Source organism: Sturnira hondurensis, unplaced genomic scaffold (assembly GCF_014824575.4).
Source record: "Sturnira hondurensis isolate 20B ecotype Veracruz unplaced genomic scaffold, ASM1482457v3 Scaffold0000780, whole genome shotgun sequence".
Taxonomy (NCBI): domain Eukaryota; kingdom Metazoa; phylum Chordata; class Mammalia; order Chiroptera; family Phyllostomidae; genus Sturnira; species Sturnira hondurensis.
Window position 1 is genome coordinate 20856195 of NW_028073411.1, and position 20604 is coordinate 20876798.

Below are 20604 nucleotides of genomic sequence, written 5' to 3' on the forward strand. Positions count from 1 at the left end.
ACGGCCTCAGGTGTGGAGAGGGGCTGGAGCAGGTCAGGCCTGGAAGTGATTCCGGAAGGGGTTCTGGGGACAGGGGGTGCAGGGAGGTGGGACAGTGAGGGGACTGGAGTGGCTTGGGTACACCCTGATGGCCACAACATCCCCATCCCCCTTCTTGAGCTGAGCCCCTCAGCCCTGGGCGTCAGGGGCGGATGTGAAGAGCCAGACCACGTTGGCAGCGTCTCTGAATAAACCCCCTGAGCCTGGGGACCTGTTTCCTCCTCCCTGAGGTGGGGACGCCTCACAGGCATGCTCCACCCAGTGCACATTAAGTAAGCTCCTGCTGTGTGCAGAACCCACCGGGGCCTGGAGTGGCTCCAGGACACAGGGCCCTGTGTCCCCCTGCTTCAGGCTGTGGGGCCACTGGGGTGGGCTTCTCTGTCCCATGAACTGCCCCAGGGTGACTCAGGACCTCAGTTGGGGTCAAGGGCCCTGGACCTGAGAATAGGGGCCACCTTATTGGTGCTGGAGGTAGGGGCTTGTCTGGGAGTCTGGTCCTAACCCCCGGGTCCCATGTTGGGCAGGAGGCATGGGACGTCTCACCCTGTGGCCACCAGGCACACACGTGCATGCTCGCACATACCATCAGTGTGTATCGGGGTTGTTTTTTAAAGATATAATTTACTTTTTAGAGACAGAAGAAGGGAGGGAGAGAAAAACATGGATCAGATGTTGCCTCTCTTGTGCCCCAAACTGGCGACCTGGTCCATAACCCAGGCATGTGCCCTCCCTGACTGGGAGTCAAACCAGCCACCTCTCAGTGGCTGGTGACTCAGTCAGAGCGTCATCCCATGTGCCACAGGGTTGTGGGTTCCATCCCTGGTCAGGGCAGTTTTGGGAGAAACGAATGTTGCTCTCTAAGAAGTCAATGAACATCCTCCAGGGAGGGAGGATTAAAAAGAATAGCGGTGAAGCAGAAAGGGGAACTGATGGCTCTGCAACAGGAGGAGGTCCAGCTTCAGCAATGGGTGGACCCAGGTGCTCTCCAGTCGGAAGCTCTCCTGGACACCTGCTGGTTTATCCTCAGGCAAGTGGCTCCAGGCAGGGACTCCTCTGCCTGGAGCAAGTTCCTGCGGCTGGAGAGTGTGGGGCGGGGGGGCCTGGATCAGGAGCCCCGCTGCCCAGCTGCAGTCAAGCCACTTGGAACAAGGGCGGTGTCCCCCACAAGGAAAGGCACTGGGCAAACAGCAGACAAGTCCCCCCAGGGACCCCTGCAACGGCAGTGCTGCGGTCCACACTGGGTCTCCCCTTCGCAGACACCCAGCGAGGCAGGAAGCCAGAGCAAGGGGGGCTGTCTGGGAGTCCTGAGCTTGAAGGGGGGACGGAGGCCTGGCTTCCAGACTGGACCCCAACAGGCCACTTCTGCCCCCTGCTCCCCGAGACATGTCTTCTACTCTGAAGCCTGGAGATAGGGGAAGGGCTGCAGGTCCAGAGGGCAGGCTCCCCCCTTGGAGGAAGTTGTGTGACGGGATCCAGGAGCTCGTCCTTCCATGGGGCCAACTCAGATGCACAGGGGGGGCAGGCCAGCCCTGAGTGGGCAGGACCCTGGCCTTGGTGGGACAGCCAGCAGCCCCTGGACCGCTCTGTCTGTATTGCAGACACACCCCACTGCTTACTGAGCGTGAGTCCCCCCTCCCCAGACACAGCTGGATCCGAACTTTTTCAGGAAGTTCAGTTGTGCCTCGGGGAGAAGGACACCCAGATTGGCGAGGGGCTGGGAAGGGGGCAACCTGGACCAGTGGAGGGGGACAGCGGACATGGACCGAAGGGCTGGGTTCTCGACCCTCAGGGTTGACACGCATCCCAACAGAGGGGTGGGGCAGACCAGGGCTCAGGCCTGGGGAGAAGGCTCTTCTCACAGCCCCCCATCCTCCACCTGTGCCCCACCCCACACCTGGCTGCTGCCCAGCCCCGCCCCACACAGCCTACCAGTCCGAGCTCTTTCCTCTCACCTAGACAAAGCCACCTTCACCTGGTGGCCTGTGTGTCACTGTGTGCCCACCCTCCTTACAGTTCTTTAAGTAAAGCTCAGTCCATTGTCACCTCTCCAGGGGGCTTCTCCCTGCCCCCAACCCCTGGGAAATTCTCTCCGTGGTCACTCCCATGCAGTTAGAACCTGGTCCTTTCCCGATGGCAGAGGGGGGCACCTGTCTGCCCCAGGCCAGCCCACAGGCCTGGCTGGGTGTGTCCAGGGCAGGTTTGTGCCAAGAGGAGGAGCTCTGCTTCCGGGGACCCCTGACCCCATAGGGAGGCCCCTCGACTCTGGTCACCTCTGGCCACTCACCCTCTGGATTCCAGGGGAGGCCGGAAGGGGGGTTCCCTTGGTTGGGCAGACCCCAACCCCAGGGAAAGCGCTGAAGTGCCCCCACACCCGCTCAGGGGCGGTGCCGGTCGCCACGGGAACGCGCGCCAGCTCGCCTGGGGTGCAGACAAAGGCTGGTCGGTTCCCACAGCCTGGGCCCGGCTCCCGCCCCTCCCCCGGCTTTAGCTGAAGCCTCATTAACTCTGCACAAAACCTTAGCCGCCGGAGAAGGGCGCCCCAGGGCGCGGCTCTCGAGGAGACCCAGAGCGGGCGGAGGGGCAGGGACCCCGCTCCTAGAGGGAAAACTGGAGCGGGGCGGGAGTGGCGGCCCGGCTCCGGACTGGGCCAAGGTCATGCAAGAGTGGCCTTCGCGGCTGGGACTTGGTCCCAGGGTCCCCTCTGTCCCGGGGTCTGGACTCTGTCCGATGTGCCCATTTGCCCGGTACTGCTTTGACATATATTGTTCTCATTCGTTCATCGAGATTTACAAATCAGGTGATTTCCATAAATCGTGGGGCCAGTTCAGATGCGCAGGGGGGCAGGCCAGCCCTGAGTGGTCAGGCTTCAGTTTGTTTCGATCTCTCCGCTGGCCCAGGGCGGCGGTCAGGAGGCTTCTCTCCCCAATGAGCAGCGGGACGTATGGGCAGGAGCCCAGAGCGCCAGGCAGAGAGGCTGGCGGGGGCTGAACCGCGAGAGCACAGCGCGGGGCAGGAGGAGCTCGCAGCCCCTGGGGAGGGCGGGTGCTGATTAGGGGCTCCTGGGCACCCAGGAACGTCCGGGTGGGCTTCCTGGAGGAGGTAACAGCTGAGGAGGGCAGTTGCAGAAGGAGGAAGGGTGCCAGGCACCGAGGAAGACCCATGTGGGGAAGGTTTCTTGTGGGCACAACACCCCAAAGGCCCCCTGGCGCCGCCGCTGTCCCTGGTCCTGACAGAGCAGGTCTCCAGGCCTGGCCGGGCGGTCACGGTAGCCCCGGGAGACGCCGGTGGGCCGCCATCAGAGCGGGGAGGCCGCGCCCCACCGAGGCCCGAACGGCGGCCCGGGACCGGTGGCGCCATCTGCCCACCGCAGAGTGGCCCTCCCGAGCCGGTGCCTAGTTGCATTAGGTATCATTTTCCACGTTGGCGATGGTGCACCCTGGCATCTTGATTTCGTGGGAGCCGCTGTAGGGGCGGGGTGCGGGGCGGAGAGGTGGAGGCGGCGGCCGCGATCGGCGGCGCCCGGGGGGACCGGAGGTGGACGGATATTTGGGGAGGTGCGTGGAGTCCTGGCCACCCCCGCCTCCCCCACCCCCGCGGGGCCCGTGCTCCCGGGACCCAGACGGGAGAGGCGGGCTGGTTTCCGCTCGGCAGCGCCTCTGAGGGGCAGGAAGCCGCCTCGTCTCCGGGAACCCCTCGCCAGCCCCGCCCCGTGCGCCGCCCTCCGTGCGCCCGGCTCGCGCTCCGCCGCCGCGGGGGGCGCGGCGGACATGTCCGGCCCGCGCGCCGGCTTTTACCGGCAGGAGCTGAACAAGACAGTGTGGGAGGTGCCGCAGCGACTGCGGGGGCTGCGCCCGGTGGGCTCGGGTGCCTACGGCTCCGTCTGGTAGGGGCGGGGTGGGGCGGGGTGGGGGCCGGGAACCCCGGGTTCTGCGCGGCAGGCGGGTCGGTGGAATGAATGGGGGGTGGGGAGCGTGAAGGAAACTTGCCTACCAGACGCCGCGCCGGTCGTCCTCCCGCCCGGCCTTTCCGGAGTGTCCCCCACCAGGTCCTAGTCCTGCGGCGTCACAGCGGCGGGGAGGGGGGGGGGCGGGGAAGGGCGGGTCTCCCGGGCCAGAAGGTCTGAGTGCGCCCCTGAAGTGCCTCTGGTCGAGGGTCAGGCAGCCCCGGGCTCTGGGAGATGCTCCCCGGTAGGGTGGGTCTACTTTTGTTTGAGGCAGAAAAGCCTAGACTGAGGGCAAGACTGCTCCCCCTAGGATGGCCTCAGGCCTCTCCCGTTCTGCTTGGGACCTTGGATGGGGTTTGGGACTAAGAAAACACGCCCGCTGTGACCCCTACAGTTCTCTGGGGGTTCTGCACCCCACCCCATTTTGCTCTGAACATGAGAGCTCTGGCCACAGCCCTGCAGTTAGGCCCTGGGGCTCGGAGGGAGGACAGAGTCTGGAGGCGGGAAGGAGGGTCCGCCCTTCCGTTGGCTGAGGCCTGTCACCCTGGTGGGTGCCGAAGCCAGAGGGGCTGATGGTGAGGTGGTTGCAGGAAGCCCTGCTCAGTTGGAATGCTGACCCAAGGCTGAGAGTAGGTGTGGGTGTTCAGAGAGGTCCCCCTCCCGCAGCACCTGGTGGGTTCCTCACCAAGACCAGTGGCAGGTGGCCACTGTCCACTGCAGGGGTCATGGGGGTGGGGACACCGATGCCCTTGGAGAAACACCACTTCCCCAGGCTGTGCAGAGGATTAAGAATGGGGCTTCCCTGAGCCCTGCCTGAGACTTGGAGCTGGAGCCTGGAGCAGGGGTGTGAAGTCCCAGCGGCTTTGAGCACACCTGACCCTGCGGTCGGGGAGCCTCAGGCAGGCCCCTTCGGGCACTCCAGCAGCCTCGGGCCCCTGTCTCCATCTCTGACGCCAAGGGCAAGGGGAGGGCCAGGGAGCACGGGTGAGCGGCTCTGGGAGGCCTGATGGGGCACCTGCTGCAGCTGCATGAGGGCCTGGGGGAGTTCCCCGTGAGTGCAAGCTTCCCGAGGGCAGCCCAGGTCCCTCTCCATTGCACTCAGCTAGGGCGGGCCCTGGCGGGTCCTTCCAGCCTTCCACATTCGTCTGACAGAGCTGTCACGAGGTTGCACAGACACAGGCAGGGAAAGGGATCAGCTGCCTCACCTGAGGGCCTCCTGGGAGTGACTTGGACCTTCCCCAGCAGGTGATAGATGAGGGGAAGGGGACGTATACCCCAGGCACCAGCCTGGCTTTCCTCCACTCCCAGCTGGGCCCAGTAGCATCTCTGGTCTTGCAGGAGCGGCTCCCGGCACTGTGCGGATGCAGCTCACTCTTAGGGGGGCAAGACCCCAGAGCCAGGAGGTGCAGTGGAACTGGGGGTGGTAGTGGGGAGGAGGCGACTGGGCTGTTTGCTTTTGAGATGGTGCCAGTGACTGCTGAGTCCCCTGTGAGGAGGTGGCTGTGGGGGTGGAGGGCCGGGACTTGGTGCATTGGGGCTGGGCAGGAGGAGGTGTGTGGGTGCAGGCACCACCCCTGCTGGACATTTCCTATTGCCTGGTTTCTCACTGTCAGAAGCAGTGAGGCCAGCTTTTCCTCCACGTTTTGAGAACCCAGAGAGGCTTTGGAGGAGCTTCCTGGACCCATGGCCCATGGGGGTGGGGGGCCGAGTGCTGTGGGGAACAGCACCTGCTGTTTCCCCCGTGTGTCATTTCCACGCTGGCCTCGCTCTGGGTCCAGGGCAAGAGTCAGTGGGGGGAAGGACAAAACATCCGGGTCCTGCCAGGGGGCTCCCAGGTGGGCCGGGCTGGCCCAGAGTGTTGGGAGGGCCTGGGTGAAAGGCTGGGCTGGAAGGTGATCTGCTTCTTGAGGAGGGAGCGGGACCGGAGGAAGCTCAGAGGAGGTGCCGGTCGCAGTCCCATCCCTGGGGTCTCTGAGCAGTACCTGGATGGCGGACCAGCTCCTGGGGTCCGTAGGAGCAGAGTGGTGGGTGAGCCGGGGTGGTGGGAAGGGCCCATCCCCGTGGAGGAGGAGCAGCGGAGCACTGGTGCCACCCCAGGATGCCCTGGGGCCTGTGCATCCGCCTCCCCACTGCCTCACCTGCTCCCTTGCAGCTCGGCTTACGACTCTCGGCTTCGCCAGAAGGTGGCGGTGAAGAAGCTGTCGCGCCCCTTCCAGTCGCTGGTCCATGCAAGGAGGACCTACCGGGAGCTGCGGCTGCTCAAGCACCTGAAGCACGAGAACGTGAACTGGGACTCCTTTCGGGGGGGGGGGGGGGGGGGGGGGAGGGGGNGGGGGGGGCGAGAAGGGCGGGCCTGGGCCGGATGCCATCCTGACCCTTCCCACCAGGTCATCGGGCTGCTGGATGTCTTCACCCCGGCCACCTCCATAGAGGACTTCAGTGAAGTGTAAGCCGCCCTGGGCGAGGGGTGTGGAGGGGGCCACAGGGCTGGGGCCTGACGCTGCCCCTGCCCAGGTACCTGGTGACCACCCTGATGGGCGCGGATCTGAACAACATCGTGAAGTGCCAGGTGCTGAGTGATGAGCACGTCCAGTTCCTCGTGTACCAGCTGCTGCGTGGGCTGAAGGTGGGGGCTGGCCGGCAAATGGGCTGGTGGGCGGCTGGGCGGGTGGCCACAAGGCAGATGGGGCGGGGACCTGACCTCCATCTGCCCCCTGCAGTACATCCACTCGGCTGGGATCATCCACCGGGTAGGTGCAGGGGTGAGGGTCGAGCTCCACTGGGCTGCCTGTGCTCCTCCTGTGCTCCCACCCTCGCCATCCAAACCCTGAGCCTGAGCCTGACCTCGACCCTGCAGGACCTAAAGCCCAGTAACGTGGCTGTGAATGAAGACTGTGAGCTCAGGGTGAGTGCCGGGGGTGGGGGGCGCAGGGCGTGGAGGAGGTGCTCCTGGGGCCGCTCACCCCGCCCCCCCCGCCCCCCGCCCCCCATGCTGGCTCCAGATCCTGGACTTCGGGCTGGCCCGCCAGGCGGAGGAGGAGATGACTGGCTACGTGGCCACACGCTGGTACCGCGCCCCTGAGATCATGCTCAACTGGATGCACTACAACCAGACAGGTGACGCCGCCCCGAGCTGTGGGGTGGGCAGGCAGAGCTCATCTGGGGCCGGCGGGAGTCGGGGGAGCAAAGCCAAGGATGTGGGGGTTCCAATCTTGTGGGACCCCCCAGCCTGGAGCCAGCATTTTGAAACCCACCTTCAGAGGGGCAGAGCGTGGTGGTCCTGGGCTAACCCCTCCCTCTGCCCAGGGTTTTATCTAGAGGGGGAGGGGAGCTAGGTACGACAGGGCCCACCTGGCTGGTGAAGCCCACACAGCCCCCCAGGTCCCTGTGCAGGGACTCGGAGGGGCAGACTGATGGAGAATTCGCCCCCAGCAGTGGACATCTGGTCTGTGGGCTGCATCATGGCTGAGCTCCTTCAAGGAAAGGCCCTCTTCCCGGGAAGTGACTGTATCCTTGGCCCGGGGTGAAGCGGGGCTGGGCCAGGACCCCTTTCTTCCCGAGAGAGTGGGTTCTGGGCAGTGCCCCAAGGCCTGGGGGCTGGGGGCCTGAGAAGGGTTCACGCCTGGGCAGCGGGCATTTTCTGAACCGGGCAGACATCGACCAGCTGAAGCGCATTATGGAGGTGGTGGGCACACCCAGCCCTGAGGTTCTGGCCAAGATATCGTCGGAACATGTGAGTCACCAGCTTCCTCTGGTGGCCAAGCTGCCCCAGCCCCCAAACTCTGGAGGAAGGGCAGTGTGGTGGGGACTGGCACCTTGTGGGGAGCATGGGCCACCATGGAACGGGCAGTACCCGACCCTTCGGGGGTGAATGGGGAAGACTTCCTGGCCTGAGGGACAGTGAGGGCAAAATCCCAGCACGCACAGCAGTGCCCTGGAGGGGCAGCCCCGGCCTGTCAGAGTGAATGAGTGTGGGGGCTTGGGCTTCTCTCGGCAAGCTCCTGCCTGGCATCAGGCCAGAGGAGGGAGGGAGTGAGCAGCCCCTGAAGGCCCCTCGTGCCCACAGGCCCGGACATACATCCAGTCGCTGCCCCCCATGCCCCAGAAGGACCTCAGGAGCATCTTCCACGGAGCCAACCCCTTGGGTGAGGGCAGACCCTGAGTCAGGGCTGAGCTCCCTCCACGTCTGGCCCTGGATGCGGAGCCGACCGCCAGACCCCCTGCTCTCTTGGCCGTTCTGCAGCCGTGGACCTCTTGGGAAGGATGCTGGTGCTGGACAGTGACCAGAGGGTCAGTGCGGCCGAGGCCCTGGCCCACGCCTACTTCCGCCAGTACCATGACCCGGATGACGAGCCTGAGGCCGAGCCCTACGACGAAAGCATGGAGGCGAAGGAGCGCACGGTGGAGGAGTGGAAGGGTGGGCGGGGGAGCCCTGGGGCCTGAGGGCTGCCTTCCCAGGGAGGCCGGGTGCCCCGTGTCCTGCACGAAGTGCCCCAGCTCATCCTCGGGGTGGTCTGGGAGGGGGGCAGCGTGCCCCCCACTCCAGGGTGCGGCAGGTGGAGATGGGGTTGGTGGGGGCAGCATGAGGCAGCCTTCTGGGGCAGCCTCACAAGGTGGTGGGCCTGGGCGGGCGGCTGGCACCGGGCAGCTATGGGCAGTGCTGATGAGCTCACCTTTCCCCTCATCCCCCAGAACTCACCTACCAAGAAGTCCTCAGCTTCAAGCCCCTGGAGTCCCCTCAGCCGCCTGGCAGCCGGGACGTTGAGCAGTGAGCCACACCGGAGCTCATGGAGGGGCCAGGGCCTGCCCGCCCAGTGCCTCAGCTGCCTGGGGGTCGCCCCCGACGACTTGACCCCTGTCCCGGGACCCCTAGTCTGCATGCTGCTCCCTGTGGGAGTCTGTGCACACGTATGAATGCATGAGCATGCGCCCTTGTGCACGCCATGGGCGGAGGAGTATGGACGGGGTGTCCTTGGCCCTCTCCCACCTCCCAGCAGCCAGGGCCTTCCCTGGGACCTTGCTCTGGAGCACTGGATGCTTAGGGGTCCCCTGGGCAGTGTGTCTGTCTGCAGACCTCATTCCCAGTGGGCTGTCTCTGGGCGCTGGTGCGCTGGGACCAGGGCCCCCTGGAGACTCAGAGGGTGGAGTGTCCGTGGTCCAGGCTGCTCAGCCTGGAATTGGGGGGGGTGCCACCCTGAGAAATGCTGGGGCCCAAAGCCCTGAGAGCTGGACAGGGTCTTCCCTGGGGGGGGGGCAGGGTGGCGACAGCCACAAAGTGTCAAATTGGACTCCTCCTGGAGCCACATGCTCCCCTGAGTTGTGTGGCTTGTGTGTTCCTGGCATTTACATGTCAAGGCAGGTGAAGGTGCCCAAGGGCCAGCGGCTGTGGCCAGCAGGAGGCCCAAGTTGGGGTAGCTACATGCCTCCCCTCCCCCAGTGTCTGATGTCATGGGGCGAGTGCTGTGCCCCATGTGAGGGGCTCAGGTGGGAACCAAAGCCAGGGCATTGTCCTTGGGGTCCCGAGCACCAGGGTATGGAGCCAGCCAGCCGGGGAGCTGGCGAGCATGGGGGCTAGGCGGAGGCTCGGGGGGCTGGCCCCCACTGAGGTGGACTTGGACTTGGGCCCTGGACCTGGGCTGGGAGCTGATGAAGAAGTCTCTATTCACTCTCTGGCCCTGTTGCTGAGAGCTGGGGTGCTCTGCTCTGGGGTGAGCCCTGGTCCGGCCTCCTTCTAGGATGGAGCTGACCCATGACCTCTGGGACAGGCCCCTGCTCCAGAGGTGTTGGAGGTGTGGGTCTTCTCTGTCCAGTGGTGGCCTCTGGCGGTGACCTCCGGCCTCACTGGACCCGGGGTGGTCAGACTGTCAAGTGCGGGCACCAGAGTCTCAGTAAAGGAGGTTTCCTCTCACTCAGCTCGTGTGCCAGGCTCTGGGTGCTGCCCTGCTGCCTGGAGGGGCGGCTAGGTCTCCGTGCGTCACTCCCCCAGAGGGCCCGGCTGCACCAGACGCCGTCTCGGGCTAGGTCCCTTGGGTCCCAGTCAGACAAGCGGCCATTTTTCAGCCCCCTCCCTACTCCCCCCAGGCCAAGGGGCTCTGGGGGACCGGGTGGGGTGTGATGACATCTTCCAGATCAACCTGCATCTGGTCAGATCCAGACCTGCCCCTTCACTCAGGGGTCAGTGAGACTGTGTGTGGTGGGGGAGAGTTGAGGGGTTTGTGGGACTTGCCTGGGGCCGGATAGGATGAGAGAACAGCTTCCCTTCCCGACTGAGGGGGAAGAGACCACCTCAGGCAGGTCGGGGAGGGCGTGGTCCTCAGGGAGTGTCAGGCGGAGTAACTCCAGGACGGGGACACTCAGCATCACACCCTGGGTCCTGCTGAACCTCCAGGGGCCTGGGCAGTGAGGCTGCTAGGTTTCAGGTCCTGGGAGCCCCTGGAGACCAAGCTGTGCCAAGTCCTAAGGGTGGGGGGCTGCCAGAACTGTGACACACTCCACCTGGGGGCCTGGTCCCAATGGGGGCCCGCTGCAGAAGTAGAGGGGCCCAGCCGGGGGCTTCCCTGGAGGGGACAGTGGCATGCCAGCAGAAGCCCAGGCTGCCAAGGGCACGGGCGAGGGTGGTTGTGGCTCCAGGGATACCCAGCTGTCCCTTCCGACCATCCCCAGCCCCAAGGGCTCAGCGTCACCCGCTCGTACCCCAGGTGTGAAGCTGCTCTGGCTGGGTGGGGGCTGCTGGCTCACGGAGGCGAGCAGGGCCCGGGACCCTGTCACCCCTCCCCGCTCAGATCTGGGTCGCTGGTCTGGGGTGGCTCTGCCCTTCAAAACCCCTGGTCCCGAGTGGGGTGTGACTCATGAAAGAATGACGCCCCCACGGAGAGGAGTAAGGGGTCAGGCGCACCTCTCTGGAGGGAGCAGGGAGGCTCAGGCAGGGCTTTAAAGGGCAAATGGAGGGGGGGAGTAGGCTGGACAGGCAGATGGACTTGCAAATGCTTGGAGCAGGCTCCCAAGTGGGGTGCACACAGGCACCAAGGGGGCCCTATGGGATCACCCCTCTGGCTCCTGGGTGTGGAAGGCCCGGGGTCAGCCGCCACGGGGTGGGGGGGTGCTGGGGGTACAGCCTAAGTTTGGGACACAACCAGCTGCCCCATGGGGGAGGAGGGTGCAGACCAGGCAGACACTGCACCCCCCTCCACGGGGGGGCTGGTCACATCGACCCAGGGGAAAGGGGTATCTTGGGGTGTGTAGAGCTGAACAGGGCCAGTGAGAACTCCGTGTCCATCTCAGGGACCTCAGGGTTGGGGGACCGGGTTCAGGGGAAGTGGAAGCCGTCAGGCCTGGGGGACAGTGACCAGGGCTAGATACGAGTCCCGCGGGCCGGCACTCTGGGAGCATGGTTAGTAAGCAGGAGACTGGGACCCCCTCTAAGTCACCCCGATCCCAGCGGAGCAGTTCAGCCTGAGCGCGGAGGCGGGCGAAGTCTGAAACCCTTGTCCCCTTACAGCTGGGGCTTCTGTGCCGGCCGCGCTCCCCTCCCCCTGCGTCCCCCTCTCCCCGCCCCGGGCCTTCCCGGCGGCCGCCGCCTCGGGTTTCCGGAGGGGCCGGAGGGCGGGCGGGTCGTCACGTGCGCGCGGCCCTGGGACCGGTTGGTCCGCCGGCCGGGGTGGGACCGCGTGCCACACGGGCCCGGGTCGGGGTCCGCGGCTCCCGAGCGCCGGAGGGAAGAACCGGGAGCAGAGTGCCAGTGCGGTGGCCGTGGAGTCGCGCCGATCCATGAGCTCTCCGCCGCCCGCCCGCAGGGGCTTTTACCGCCAGGAGGTGACCAAGACGGCCTGGGAGGTGCGCGCCGTGTACCAGGACCTGCAGCCCGTTGGCTCGGGCGCCTATGGCGCAGTGTGGTGAGCGCAGGCCCGGCGGGGTGGCGGGCCGGCGGGCCGGCGGGCCGGAGGCAGGTGGCTAGGCGGGGTGGCGGACCCTCCCGCTAAACAGTGCGTCCCTCAGCTCGGCTGTGGACAGCCGCACAGGCGCCAAGGTGGCCATCAAGAAGCTGTACCGGCCCTTCCAGTCCGCGCTGTTCGCCAAGCGCGCCTACCGCGAGCTGCGCCTCCTGAAGCACATGCGCCACGAGAATGTGAGTGCGCCGGCGGTGCCGGGCCCCTGCTGGCTCCCGGTCCTCTCTGGGTCCCCTTCAGAATCTGCCCCAGAAGACCTGCCCCTCACCTGGCCACTTAGGCGTCCCCCATGTCGGGGCAGCATCCGCAGAAGGTCGAGGGAGAGCGAGAGCGAGCTGCCCGGGCTCTAGTTCTCTCCACCCAGGACAGTCCTAAGGGGGCGGTGCCCACCACCCTCTCACCAGGCCCCATCCGGCTCTGCAGCCCAGGCCCTGGTCAAGGAAAGGCCCAGATGTCACCTCAAATTCTGTGGACCTATTTTCTGGAAGGGGCACTTAGCCTCTTCCCTGTTCCTGGGCATCTCCTGCAGCCCCAGCCCAGGTGATTTCTCCAGCCATTTCAGCCCTTTCTGGAACCCACCCTGCCCCAGTCCACCTCCCCCAAAGCCAGAGGACCTTCCGTCCCCGGGGACCCTGGGGACGCTGAGCTAGACAGGGAATGGGAGCAGGCAGCCCTGTCCTGTCACCCAGGCACCTAGGGTCCCCGGCAAGGGAAGGTTCGGGGTTGGTGCATGAAGGGTCCAAGGGACTGGACACAGGTGTCTGGCTGGGGTTTTGTGGACGGGGAGAGTGGCAGACCTGGGTCTCCAACAGGAAAAGACCTCCTTGGTCTTCAGATAGGCCCTCAGAATGCCACTCTCGGCAGCGTGGGCCTCTCTGGTGGCTGTGGCTGGCTGCTCGGCTGTGGGAGCCTGCTGCTTCTCAGTACAGACCCATCGAGGCCAAGAACTCTGCTCCCCGACCCCACCTCAGCCGCACCTGCCTCACCCTCCTCTGGGCCCAGTGTGAGGGCTGGTGGTGCAGGCACCCAGACCCCGGCTAACTTTGCTCCTGGCATCCGGTTTGGCCCCTCCCCAGTTGCCGGAGCCACCAGCCTCCCTTCGGGAGAAGGAATCCCCCAGGGAACTGGTCCCCTCTTCCCAGGGTGAAATCCATTCATGGTGGACACCAGCCCAGCCTGGGCCTCGCTCCCTCCTGGTCACACCTGCTCATGCTTGAGCCGTGTCCCCATGAGGGCAGATCCCCGCCCAAGGCTTCACCCGGCTTCCCACTCCCCACCCCCACGCGCACCCACCCATCCTGCTCATCCTGCCATGTTCCCCAAGGGCACCCGCACACAGATGGAGAGACTGGGCCGGTCTCGGACGCCCTTTCCTGGAGGGAAACCGTCTGGAGAGGCTGAGTCCAGTGGCGGGTGGAGGAGTTGCCAGAGACCCCCACCGCTCCCAGTGCCAGTCTCCCTCTCCTGCCTTCAGCCTCAGGCTCCATGCGCACCGCACCTAAAGGCACTTCGACCACATGGGCCCCAACCCCCGGGACTCTGTTCTCCTCTTGCTCAGTCGCTCCCGGTGCTCCGGGCCTTACCTGCGTCCAGACCCCTCTCTGGACGTCCCACCCTGTTCCCTCCTGCCTGCTGTGACTCGCCCTCCGGTGGCTGCAGTCTGTGCTCACGTCTGGCGTGATGCCTGTGCCAGCCCTTCCCCCTCGGTCCTGGGACCAAAGGCAAGACTTCGCCCGGCGAGCAAGGCCCGCTCCGGCTCCCTCCGGCCTCTGCTTGGCTCTCCCTGGCCTGGGCCTCGGCCACCTGGCCTCCCTCCCTGTGTTCCTCAAATGCTCCAAAGGTTCTTTCTCTCTTCCGCCTCTGGCACCATGCTCATGGCCTCTACCAGGAGTCCCCTGACCCCTGTCCCCATGGCACACCTACCTGCCTCTGTGCTGCTCAAATGTACAGGCCCCCCTGGGTCCCTGTCCCTCTGAGCCCTGGGCCCTAGCTGTCACATTTCATGTCTGCTGTCCCTTGCCCCTGACCAGGGGTCTGAGGGCCCGGGCCTGACTGTTGGGTTGGTCACAGTGCTGCCTCTCTGGGCCTCTCCCACAGAGGCCCAGCCCCGGGAAGTACCTGCCGGATGTTGGCTCTCCTCTGGGAGGCCGTCCCCATCCTGGTCCCAGGTTTACAATGGGGACAGGAAGACGGGGAGGGAGGAAGGGCCAAGGAACTGGAGCTCCTTGGACTGCTGGGAGCCGATCCAGATTGGGGGCTGCCCTTCCCCCAGAGGATCCCAGCTGTCACCAGCCAAAAATAGCCTGCGTCTGGGGCAGGTGTGCCAGGGCCGGCGGTGCTGCCAGTGGGCAGAGCCGGTGCTGTGGACAGTGGGGGAAGACGAGGACAGCTGTAGGGGACTTTCCTGCCTGGAGCACAGTGCCAGCCTGGCGGGTGGCCCCCCATCCCACCTGGTGCTCTGGCCTCCTCCCCAGGTGATCGGGCTGCTGGACGTGTTCACTCCAGACGAGACCCTGGATGATTTCACAGACTTGTGAGTGCCAGGCTGGGGCTGGCTGGGCAGGGCGGGTGGGTGTTGGGGCGCGCCTGGGCACCAGTTTGGGGTTCTGGGTTGGCACGAGGGCCAGCTGGAGTGGGTGTTGCCTGTAGCCGAGATGGGGGTGTGGAGGCACATGCACCCCCGCCCCTGTCCTCACACCCCAGTCTGCCCCCCCTCCACGTGCCGCTGGGACCCGTGGCACAGCCTCGTGGAGCCCGGGCCTCCGCTTCTCGGCACGCTCGGCACCGGGCTGTCTCTGGGGCTGGAGGTGTGAGCCTTGGACCTGGTGTTTGGGAGCTGGCAGGAGTGTGCGGCCGTAACTGGAGCTGCTGACCTTGGCTGGAGGGCAGGGAGGGCAGCAGCCCCTGGGCTCCCACTACTGTTGGCCAGGAGCCAGGGGCCTGGCCTGGGAAGGGCGGGGGATGGGCTCCCCACTGCCTGGCCTTGTGGAGGTCGAGGGCCGCACTGGCTGCACTGTCCAGGCTCCGCCCCTTAGTCTCCCTCCACCCACCCAGCCTGGCCCTCGAACTGATGTCTTGCCTCTTGCCGTCCCATCGGCACTTCCCTCCCCTCCCTGTCAGCACAGATGTCCCCAGACCTTCACCAGGCACAGTCCCTCCCACCCTGGGGTGTGGGGATGCTTGGGAGGTGGTGGGGGGTCTTCCCAGGCCTGAGCCAGCCCTGCCCCGCAGCTACCTGGTCATGCCGTTCATGGGCACTGACCTGGGCAAGCTCATGAAACTCGAGAAGCTGAGTGAGGACCGGATCCAGTTCCTCGTCTACCAGATGCTGAAAGGGCTGAAGGTGAGTACAAACTAGTGGGTGGGGAGGCCCCTGGCTGGCCTGTGGGGTGAGGTCCCGGTGAGGGGACACGCTGACTCTCTCTCTGTTCTCACAGTATATCCACGCTGCTGGCGTTGTTCACAGGGTGAGTCCCGGAGGCGGTAGGAGCTTCCCCTGTGTGTGTGGGTATTCAAAGGGCTCAGCTCCTAGGAGCCTCTGGTTCTCCCTGGAGGGGGCATGAGGGATCCCGTGGGGAGGTCACGCAGTGTCTGTACACAGCCCTGGGGCCCAGGCACCTCTGCCCTCGCCGGTCTGCCTGCTCCCAGGCTCAGCTGCTTCCTCAGCTCCTGCCCCTTCGCCCCTGCTGGCGGGCCACACAGCCACCTCTCCTCTGCCCGCAGGACCTGAAGCCCAGCAACCTGGCGGTGAACGAGGACTGTGAGCTGAAGGTGTGTGTCCAGTGGGGCTGGGCCCCCTCCCATCTGCCTGCCTGCCCACCACGTTCTTGGTCCTCAGACCCGGAGGAGGGCTGGCCTGGGCCCAGGCAGAGGGACCTGCCGTGAGCCCATGGCCCGGCAGCTAACGGCCAGATGCGCCCTGGGGAGGCACTTAATGGGGTGGCATAGGGCCCATTCCTCCACCTGCTTGAGGTGAGGGGCAGGAGGCAGCCCCCAGTGCCTCATGCCTGAGCCAGAGAGGGCCCACAAGGCCTCCCCAGAGGTGCCTGTCAGGACCTAGAAGGTCAGCAGGGAGTGGAGAAATGGAGAGGAGACCATTGGGGTACATGGTCCCAAGGGTGGGGGAGGCGGGTTCTGTAGGGCTGGGCACACTGGCTGGGTGGGCACCCACCGGGAGGCTGAGGCTCTGTGTCTGTGACCCCAGGCCCTGGAGGGCTGGCAGGAGCCCCAGTGTGCACATTCCCTGGGGGCCCCCCGGACCCTGGGCTGGCTCACTCGCTCCCAGGGGCCCCTGTGCCCCACCCTCCTGATTCTGGCTGCAGATCTTGGACTTCGGCCTGGCCAGACAGGCAGACAGCGAGATGACCGGGTACGTGGTGACTCGGTGGTACCGGGCACCTGAGGTCATTTTGAATTGGATGCACTACACACAGACAGGTGAGAGACTGCCCGGAGATGGGGCTACCACCTGGACACCCCACCTTCCTGGCCTGAGGCTGCTCCTCTGGAGGCTACGGAGCTGGGATGGAGCCAGGAGGGTGTGGCGGGCCAGATGGCCCCTATGTCCATGCCCCCCGTGCGTCCCCTCCCGGCCCACAGAGCCCTGATGAGGGGGCTTCTGTCTCAGTGGATGTCTGGTCTGCGGGCTGCATCATGGCGGAGATGATCACTGGGAAGACGCTGTTCAAGGGCAACGACCGTATCCTGCACCTGTGGGGCCAGGCGGGCTGGATGGTGGCTGGGTACACTGTCCAGGCTGGGTGGGGGGTGTTCAGCCCTGAACCCGAGCCCACATGGTGTTCCTGAGCTCGGCGGAGACCTGGATCAGCTGAAAGAGATCCTGAAGGTGACGGGGACACCTCCCGATGACTTCGTGCAGAGGCTGCAGAGTGCTGAGGTCAGCGGGAGCTGGGCAGGTGCTGGAGGGGCCCCAGCCAGGCCTCGGAGCTGGCCCCTCACCATTTTTTCCTGCCCAGGCGAAGGACTACATGAAGGGCCTCCCCGAGCTGGAGAAGAAGGATTTTGCCTCTATCCTGACCAATGCGAGCCCTCTGGGTAGGGCTGGACTTGGGGGAGCACGGGGCTGGTGACTGGGTGCTGTGTGTGGCGCCCTCCCCTTCGCCCACCCTGACCCGCCCTCCCTGCAGCCGTGAACCTCCTGGAGAAAATGCTGGTGCTGGATGCGGAGCAGCGGGTGACAGCGGCTGAGGCGCTGACCCACCCCTACTTTGAGTCACTGCGGGACACGGAGGATGAGCCCAAGGCCCAGAAGTACGACGAGTCCTTCGATGACGTGGACCGCACGCTGGACGAGTGGAAGCGTGAGTGAGGGCTCTAGGTAGGGCCTGCGGCTGGGCCCCCGTGAACTGCACACAGGTGGCCGGGCTCAGAGTCCGGGGTCCGCCAAGTGAGGGACACAGTGGGAGGTCAGAGGGCAGGGGGCGTCCCAGCGTGGGGGCGCATGAGGGAGCCTGAGCTGGGCTCCTGGATCTGCCGCAGCCAGCCTAAGCTCTGGGCGGTTGGGAACACCTCGCCTCTGTGGGCCATCCTGGCCCCTCCACACCTACTTGTCCCCAGGCCTCTCTGCTCACTCTTCTTGGACGTGCCCGCTCCTCGCCTCTTTCACTTGGACAACTGCATACCCCTGTGTCCTGCCCCTGGGGTAAGGGCCACCTGGCCAGCCCACCGCACCTTACTCCTCCTGGCTGGTGCCCTCCCACCCTCTTAGCAGATCAGACCCCGTCACTCCTCTGCATCACCAGGCTTTGCGCCGGCCAGACCCTCACACTTGGCCCCTCCCCTCATTTCTGGGGGTCAAACTGCACCTTTTCAGCCTCACACCAGGATGGCTGCCTGGTCAGGCCCCAGGCCTCCCTCAGCTGTGGTCCTCACCCCCTGCTGGAGCTGGCCTTCTCTGTCTGTCTTCCGGAGTGGCGGGCCACAGGGGCTGGGCCTGGTGTCTTCCGGTGGCTGCTGGAGCAGTCTGGGGGTTCAGGGATCCCCAAGGGCAGCAGCCAGCACCACTGGGACCATGGCACATGGCTGCCAGGGTCATAGGCCCCCCCCTGGCTCTTCCTCAGACCCAGGGCCTTAGTCCTGCACAGGGGGCACCGGTGGGGCCCGACCGATTGTGGTTCCCAAGCCATGTTTCCTTAGGACCACCGGGGTCCTTGGCTTCAGCAGGGCCTCCACCCTTATCTGTGCTGTTTCGTGTTCGTAAATTTGGTTTGATGAAAGTTTTCTGTTGCTAAAACAAGATTTCACAGAAACCGCGGGCCACAGGATCCTCTCTGTGGTCCCCGCCCACACAAACCATGCTGAGAGCTCTGCTTTGACTGAAGCCTGGGGCGGACACGTGGCATGTTTGTGGCTGAGGCCTGGGTCAGGACGCAAACTTTCATCCTCTCTTCTTTCCCTGGGAAAAGCCAGCTCTGTGGCAGGGGCCTCTTCCCACACACCTTCCCTGTGCAGGCGGCCCCTAGAGTGGGGTCGGAGGGAACGTACACACTCAGCCAAAGGCAGGGCACACCTCATAGACCCTCTGACGGCAGTGTGTCCTGAGCAGGGCTCGTGGAGGACCTGTGTCCCCCAGACTGGCACCCCGCTGGCCAGTCAAGCAGGAAAGGAGGGGGTAGGCAGAGCGGAACCTGCCCATTTGCAGACTGGTCTGGGGCGGGTAGAGCGGGCCTCCCTCACCCGCCTTTAGATGGCTGGCTCCGGGCACATGGTTCAGGGAACGTGGCCACCTGGCGAGGTAGTTGGGGGGAAGTCCCCTGGACACTCAGGATCCAGGGGCTCGGCCGTGTCTGGATGGGCCTGGAGCAGCGTCCTGAATGAGCACATGGGTCACGTTCACGATGGCAGGCTGTGGGGCTGAGGCCGGCCTGGCTGCTTCGGGAACAGTGGCTCTGAGTCCCAGGAGCACCCTCAGAGTGGGCAGGTGCTGTGGACAAACTCTGGTGGGCCGATAGTGACCGTGGTCTAGGATGGAGTCACATGGATGGCACAAAGGAGCCCACCTGGCGTCCACACCCCAGTGGTGACCTCTGACCCTGATGTTTTGGGGGCAGTAGGCTCCCAGTCAATGGTTGGGCCTGGGAGCTCTGCCCACTGCCACCCTGAGCAGGGTCTCACAAGGCTCCTCGCTGGGCAGGGCGAGCACCAGTGGGCTGGCACTGGACGTGGTGCGGACTGTGGGGGTTGATTCTGAAGGGTGACTGGGCCCTTCTGCCATGACTCTCCATCTCCCCCTCACCCCACCCCAGGTGACACGTACAGAGAGGTGCTCAGCTTCAAGCCCCCCCGTCAGCTGGGGGCCAAGGCCTCCAAGGAGACAGCCCTGTGAAGACCCTGGGCCCTGAGGGTGGTGGGGATGCCATGGGGACCCTGGCGGGGGCTTCCCCCTAGAAGGGAGATGTGGCGACCTTGGCTGGTGCTTGTACCCCAGGAGACTCCTCATTCCAAGCCTGCGGCCCTGCTGTCAGGCCCCACCTCAGCCTCACCTTGGAGGGGCATTTGGACTTTCTGGGCAGGACCCCGTCCCATCCAGCCTGGGCTGGTCCCTGAGCCCCTGAGCAGCCGTCCCCTGAGCAGGCTGCAGCAAGAGGCCTCAGAGCCTTAGGGGTGGGGTGGGGTGGGGCTTGGGGTCAAGGCCTGGCCCCGGACCCTGCCTGCTGAGGCCCAGCGCACGTGGCTGAGAAGGACAGGGAGGGCACAGGTGCTGACTCAGGGTCTTCTCTCCTGGGGGGTGCTGGTGTGGACTCTCCTGCACGCCCAGCCTGGAATGTAAATTGTCCTCATGTGCCCACAGGGCTGGGAGGAAATAAACCCTTTTGTAGAGCTTCCGCTCTGGTTTCGCTTCCTGATTCTTTGGCTGGACCTCCGCCTTTAGGCCTCTGAGCTGCAGCCTTACACAGAGAAAGGAGGCCAGCCCGGGAGCCTCAGCCCTGCTTCCCCGGGTCACAGAGCTGGTGCCCACTTCCCCTGGTCTGTGCCAGGGAGCCTGGAACCTGGAGCTTTTAAGCTGGCCTTCCTCTAATGGTTTGGACTCTGGAGCCCAACCTTGGGGCAGGGTCTGATGAGAGTTGGGTAGTTAGGGTCCAACCTGGAGCTCAGTCCTAGCTGTTTGGGTCCTTGCTCTGTCCAAGACCAGGTTCCTGGGGAGGGGGAGCCATGTTGGACCCAGAGGCACCTCGAGCCTCCACCCTGGTGTCCCTGGAGAGAAGGGTTTCTGCTCTCTCCCGCTGCCACATCCTAGCGCCATCGCCAAGCCCACAGGGCCCTCTGCTGGTCATTCGACATCTTCAAGAGCTCGCAGCGCAGTCAGTAGCCACTCTGGGGCTCCGGCGGCCGCCTTGGCTCCTCCCATCTGTCCCCAGAGTAGGTGCCCCTAAAGCGGGGCCAGACGATTCTCCCGGCCTAAAGTTGGGTGGGGCACACGCACAGTTGTTCAAGCCAAAGATGGTCAGACGAGTTGCCACAGCGGACACTGGCCTTCTCTGTCCAGAGGTCTTCCCGCACCTTCGGGACAGACTCCTGCTGGGGCCCTCTGCTCTCCAGCATCCAAGTAAGGCTGCCGGCGGCTGACCATGTCCCCCCCCCCCCCCNCCCCCCCCCCCCCCCCCCCCGCCAGGCATGTGTCCCAGGGTGGCCAATCACAGCACATCATTCCCTAGC

The 20604-nt window shown here is 65.3% G+C and overlaps 2 protein-coding genes across 6 annotated transcripts; both read left to right on the forward strand.

Annotated features, from left to right (window-relative positions):
• Nucleotides 1-3693: 3693 nt before the first annotated feature.
• MAPK11 (mitogen-activated protein kinase 11) lies at nt 3694-9894 on the forward strand. Of its 4 annotated transcripts, none has more exons than XM_037049003.1 (12): nt 3694-3922; nt 6135-6264; nt 6370-6428; nt 6497-6608; nt 6703-6732; nt 6840-6887; nt 6985-7099; nt 7415-7489; nt 7636-7715; nt 8049-8127; nt 8226-8399; nt 8675-9894. In XM_037049003.1, exons 1-12 carry the CDS (start codon nt 3807-3809, stop codon nt 8752-8754), a joined length of 1098 nt encoding a protein of 365 aa, XP_036904898.1. In that variant the 5' UTR covers nt 3694-3806; the 3' UTR covers nt 8755-9894. The 4 variants fall into 4 exon arrangements, with proteins under 4 accessions (XP_036904898.1, XP_036904901.1, XP_036904905.1 ...); XM_037049006.1 differs by having other exon boundaries at nt 7418-7489; XM_037049010.1 differs by lacking the exon at nt 6703-6732.
• A 1296-nt stretch (nt 9895-11190) lies between these two features.
• Nucleotides 11191-19773, forward strand: MAPK12 (mitogen-activated protein kinase 12). Of its 2 annotated transcripts, none has more exons than XR_005066863.1 (12): nt 11191-11874; nt 11978-12107; nt 14403-14461; nt 15160-15271; nt 15366-15395; nt 15652-15699; nt 16251-16365; nt 16556-16627; nt 16746-16825; nt 16905-16983; nt 17171-17249; nt 19194-19283. XR_005066863.1 is itself a non-coding variant. In XM_037048998.1 (12 exons), exons 1-12 carry the CDS (start codon nt 11750-11752, stop codon nt 19271-19273), a joined length of 1104 nt encoding a protein of 367 aa, XP_036904893.1. In that variant the 5' UTR covers nt 11196-11749; the 3' UTR covers nt 19274-19773. The 2 variants fall into 2 exon arrangements, 1 of the variants encoding a protein (XP_036904893.1); XM_037048998.1 differs by having other exon boundaries at nt 11196-11874; nt 17076-17249; nt 19194-19773.
• The last annotated feature ends 831 nt before the right edge of the window (nt 19774-20604 follow it).

Bases quoted from the DNA above. Each gene is read 5' to 3' on its own strand.
- MAPK11 (XM_037049003.1), top strand. From the start codon at position 3,807: ATGTCCGGCCCGCGCGCCGGCTTTTACCGGCAGGAGCTGAACAAGACA. The intron at 3,923-6,134 runs GTAGGGGCGGGG...GCTCCCTTGCAG, and splicing joins GGTGCCTACGGCTCCGTCTG to CTCGGCTTACGACTCTCGGC. The intron at 6,609-6,702 runs GTGGGGGCTGGC...TGCCCCCTGCAG, and splicing joins AGCTGCTGCGTGGGCTGAAG to TACATCCACTCGGCTGGGAT.
- MAPK12 (XM_037048998.1), top strand. From the start codon at position 11,750: ATGAGCTCTCCGCCGCCCGCCCGCAGGGGCTTTTACCGCCAGGAGGTG. The intron at 16,366-16,555 runs GTGAGAGACTGC...CTTCTGTCTCAG, and splicing joins GATGCACTACACACAGACAG to TGGATGTCTGGTCTGCGGGC. The intron at 17,250-19,193 runs GTGAGTGAGGGC...ACCCCACCCCAG, and splicing joins CACGCTGGACGAGTGGAAGC to GTGACACGTACAGAGAGGTG.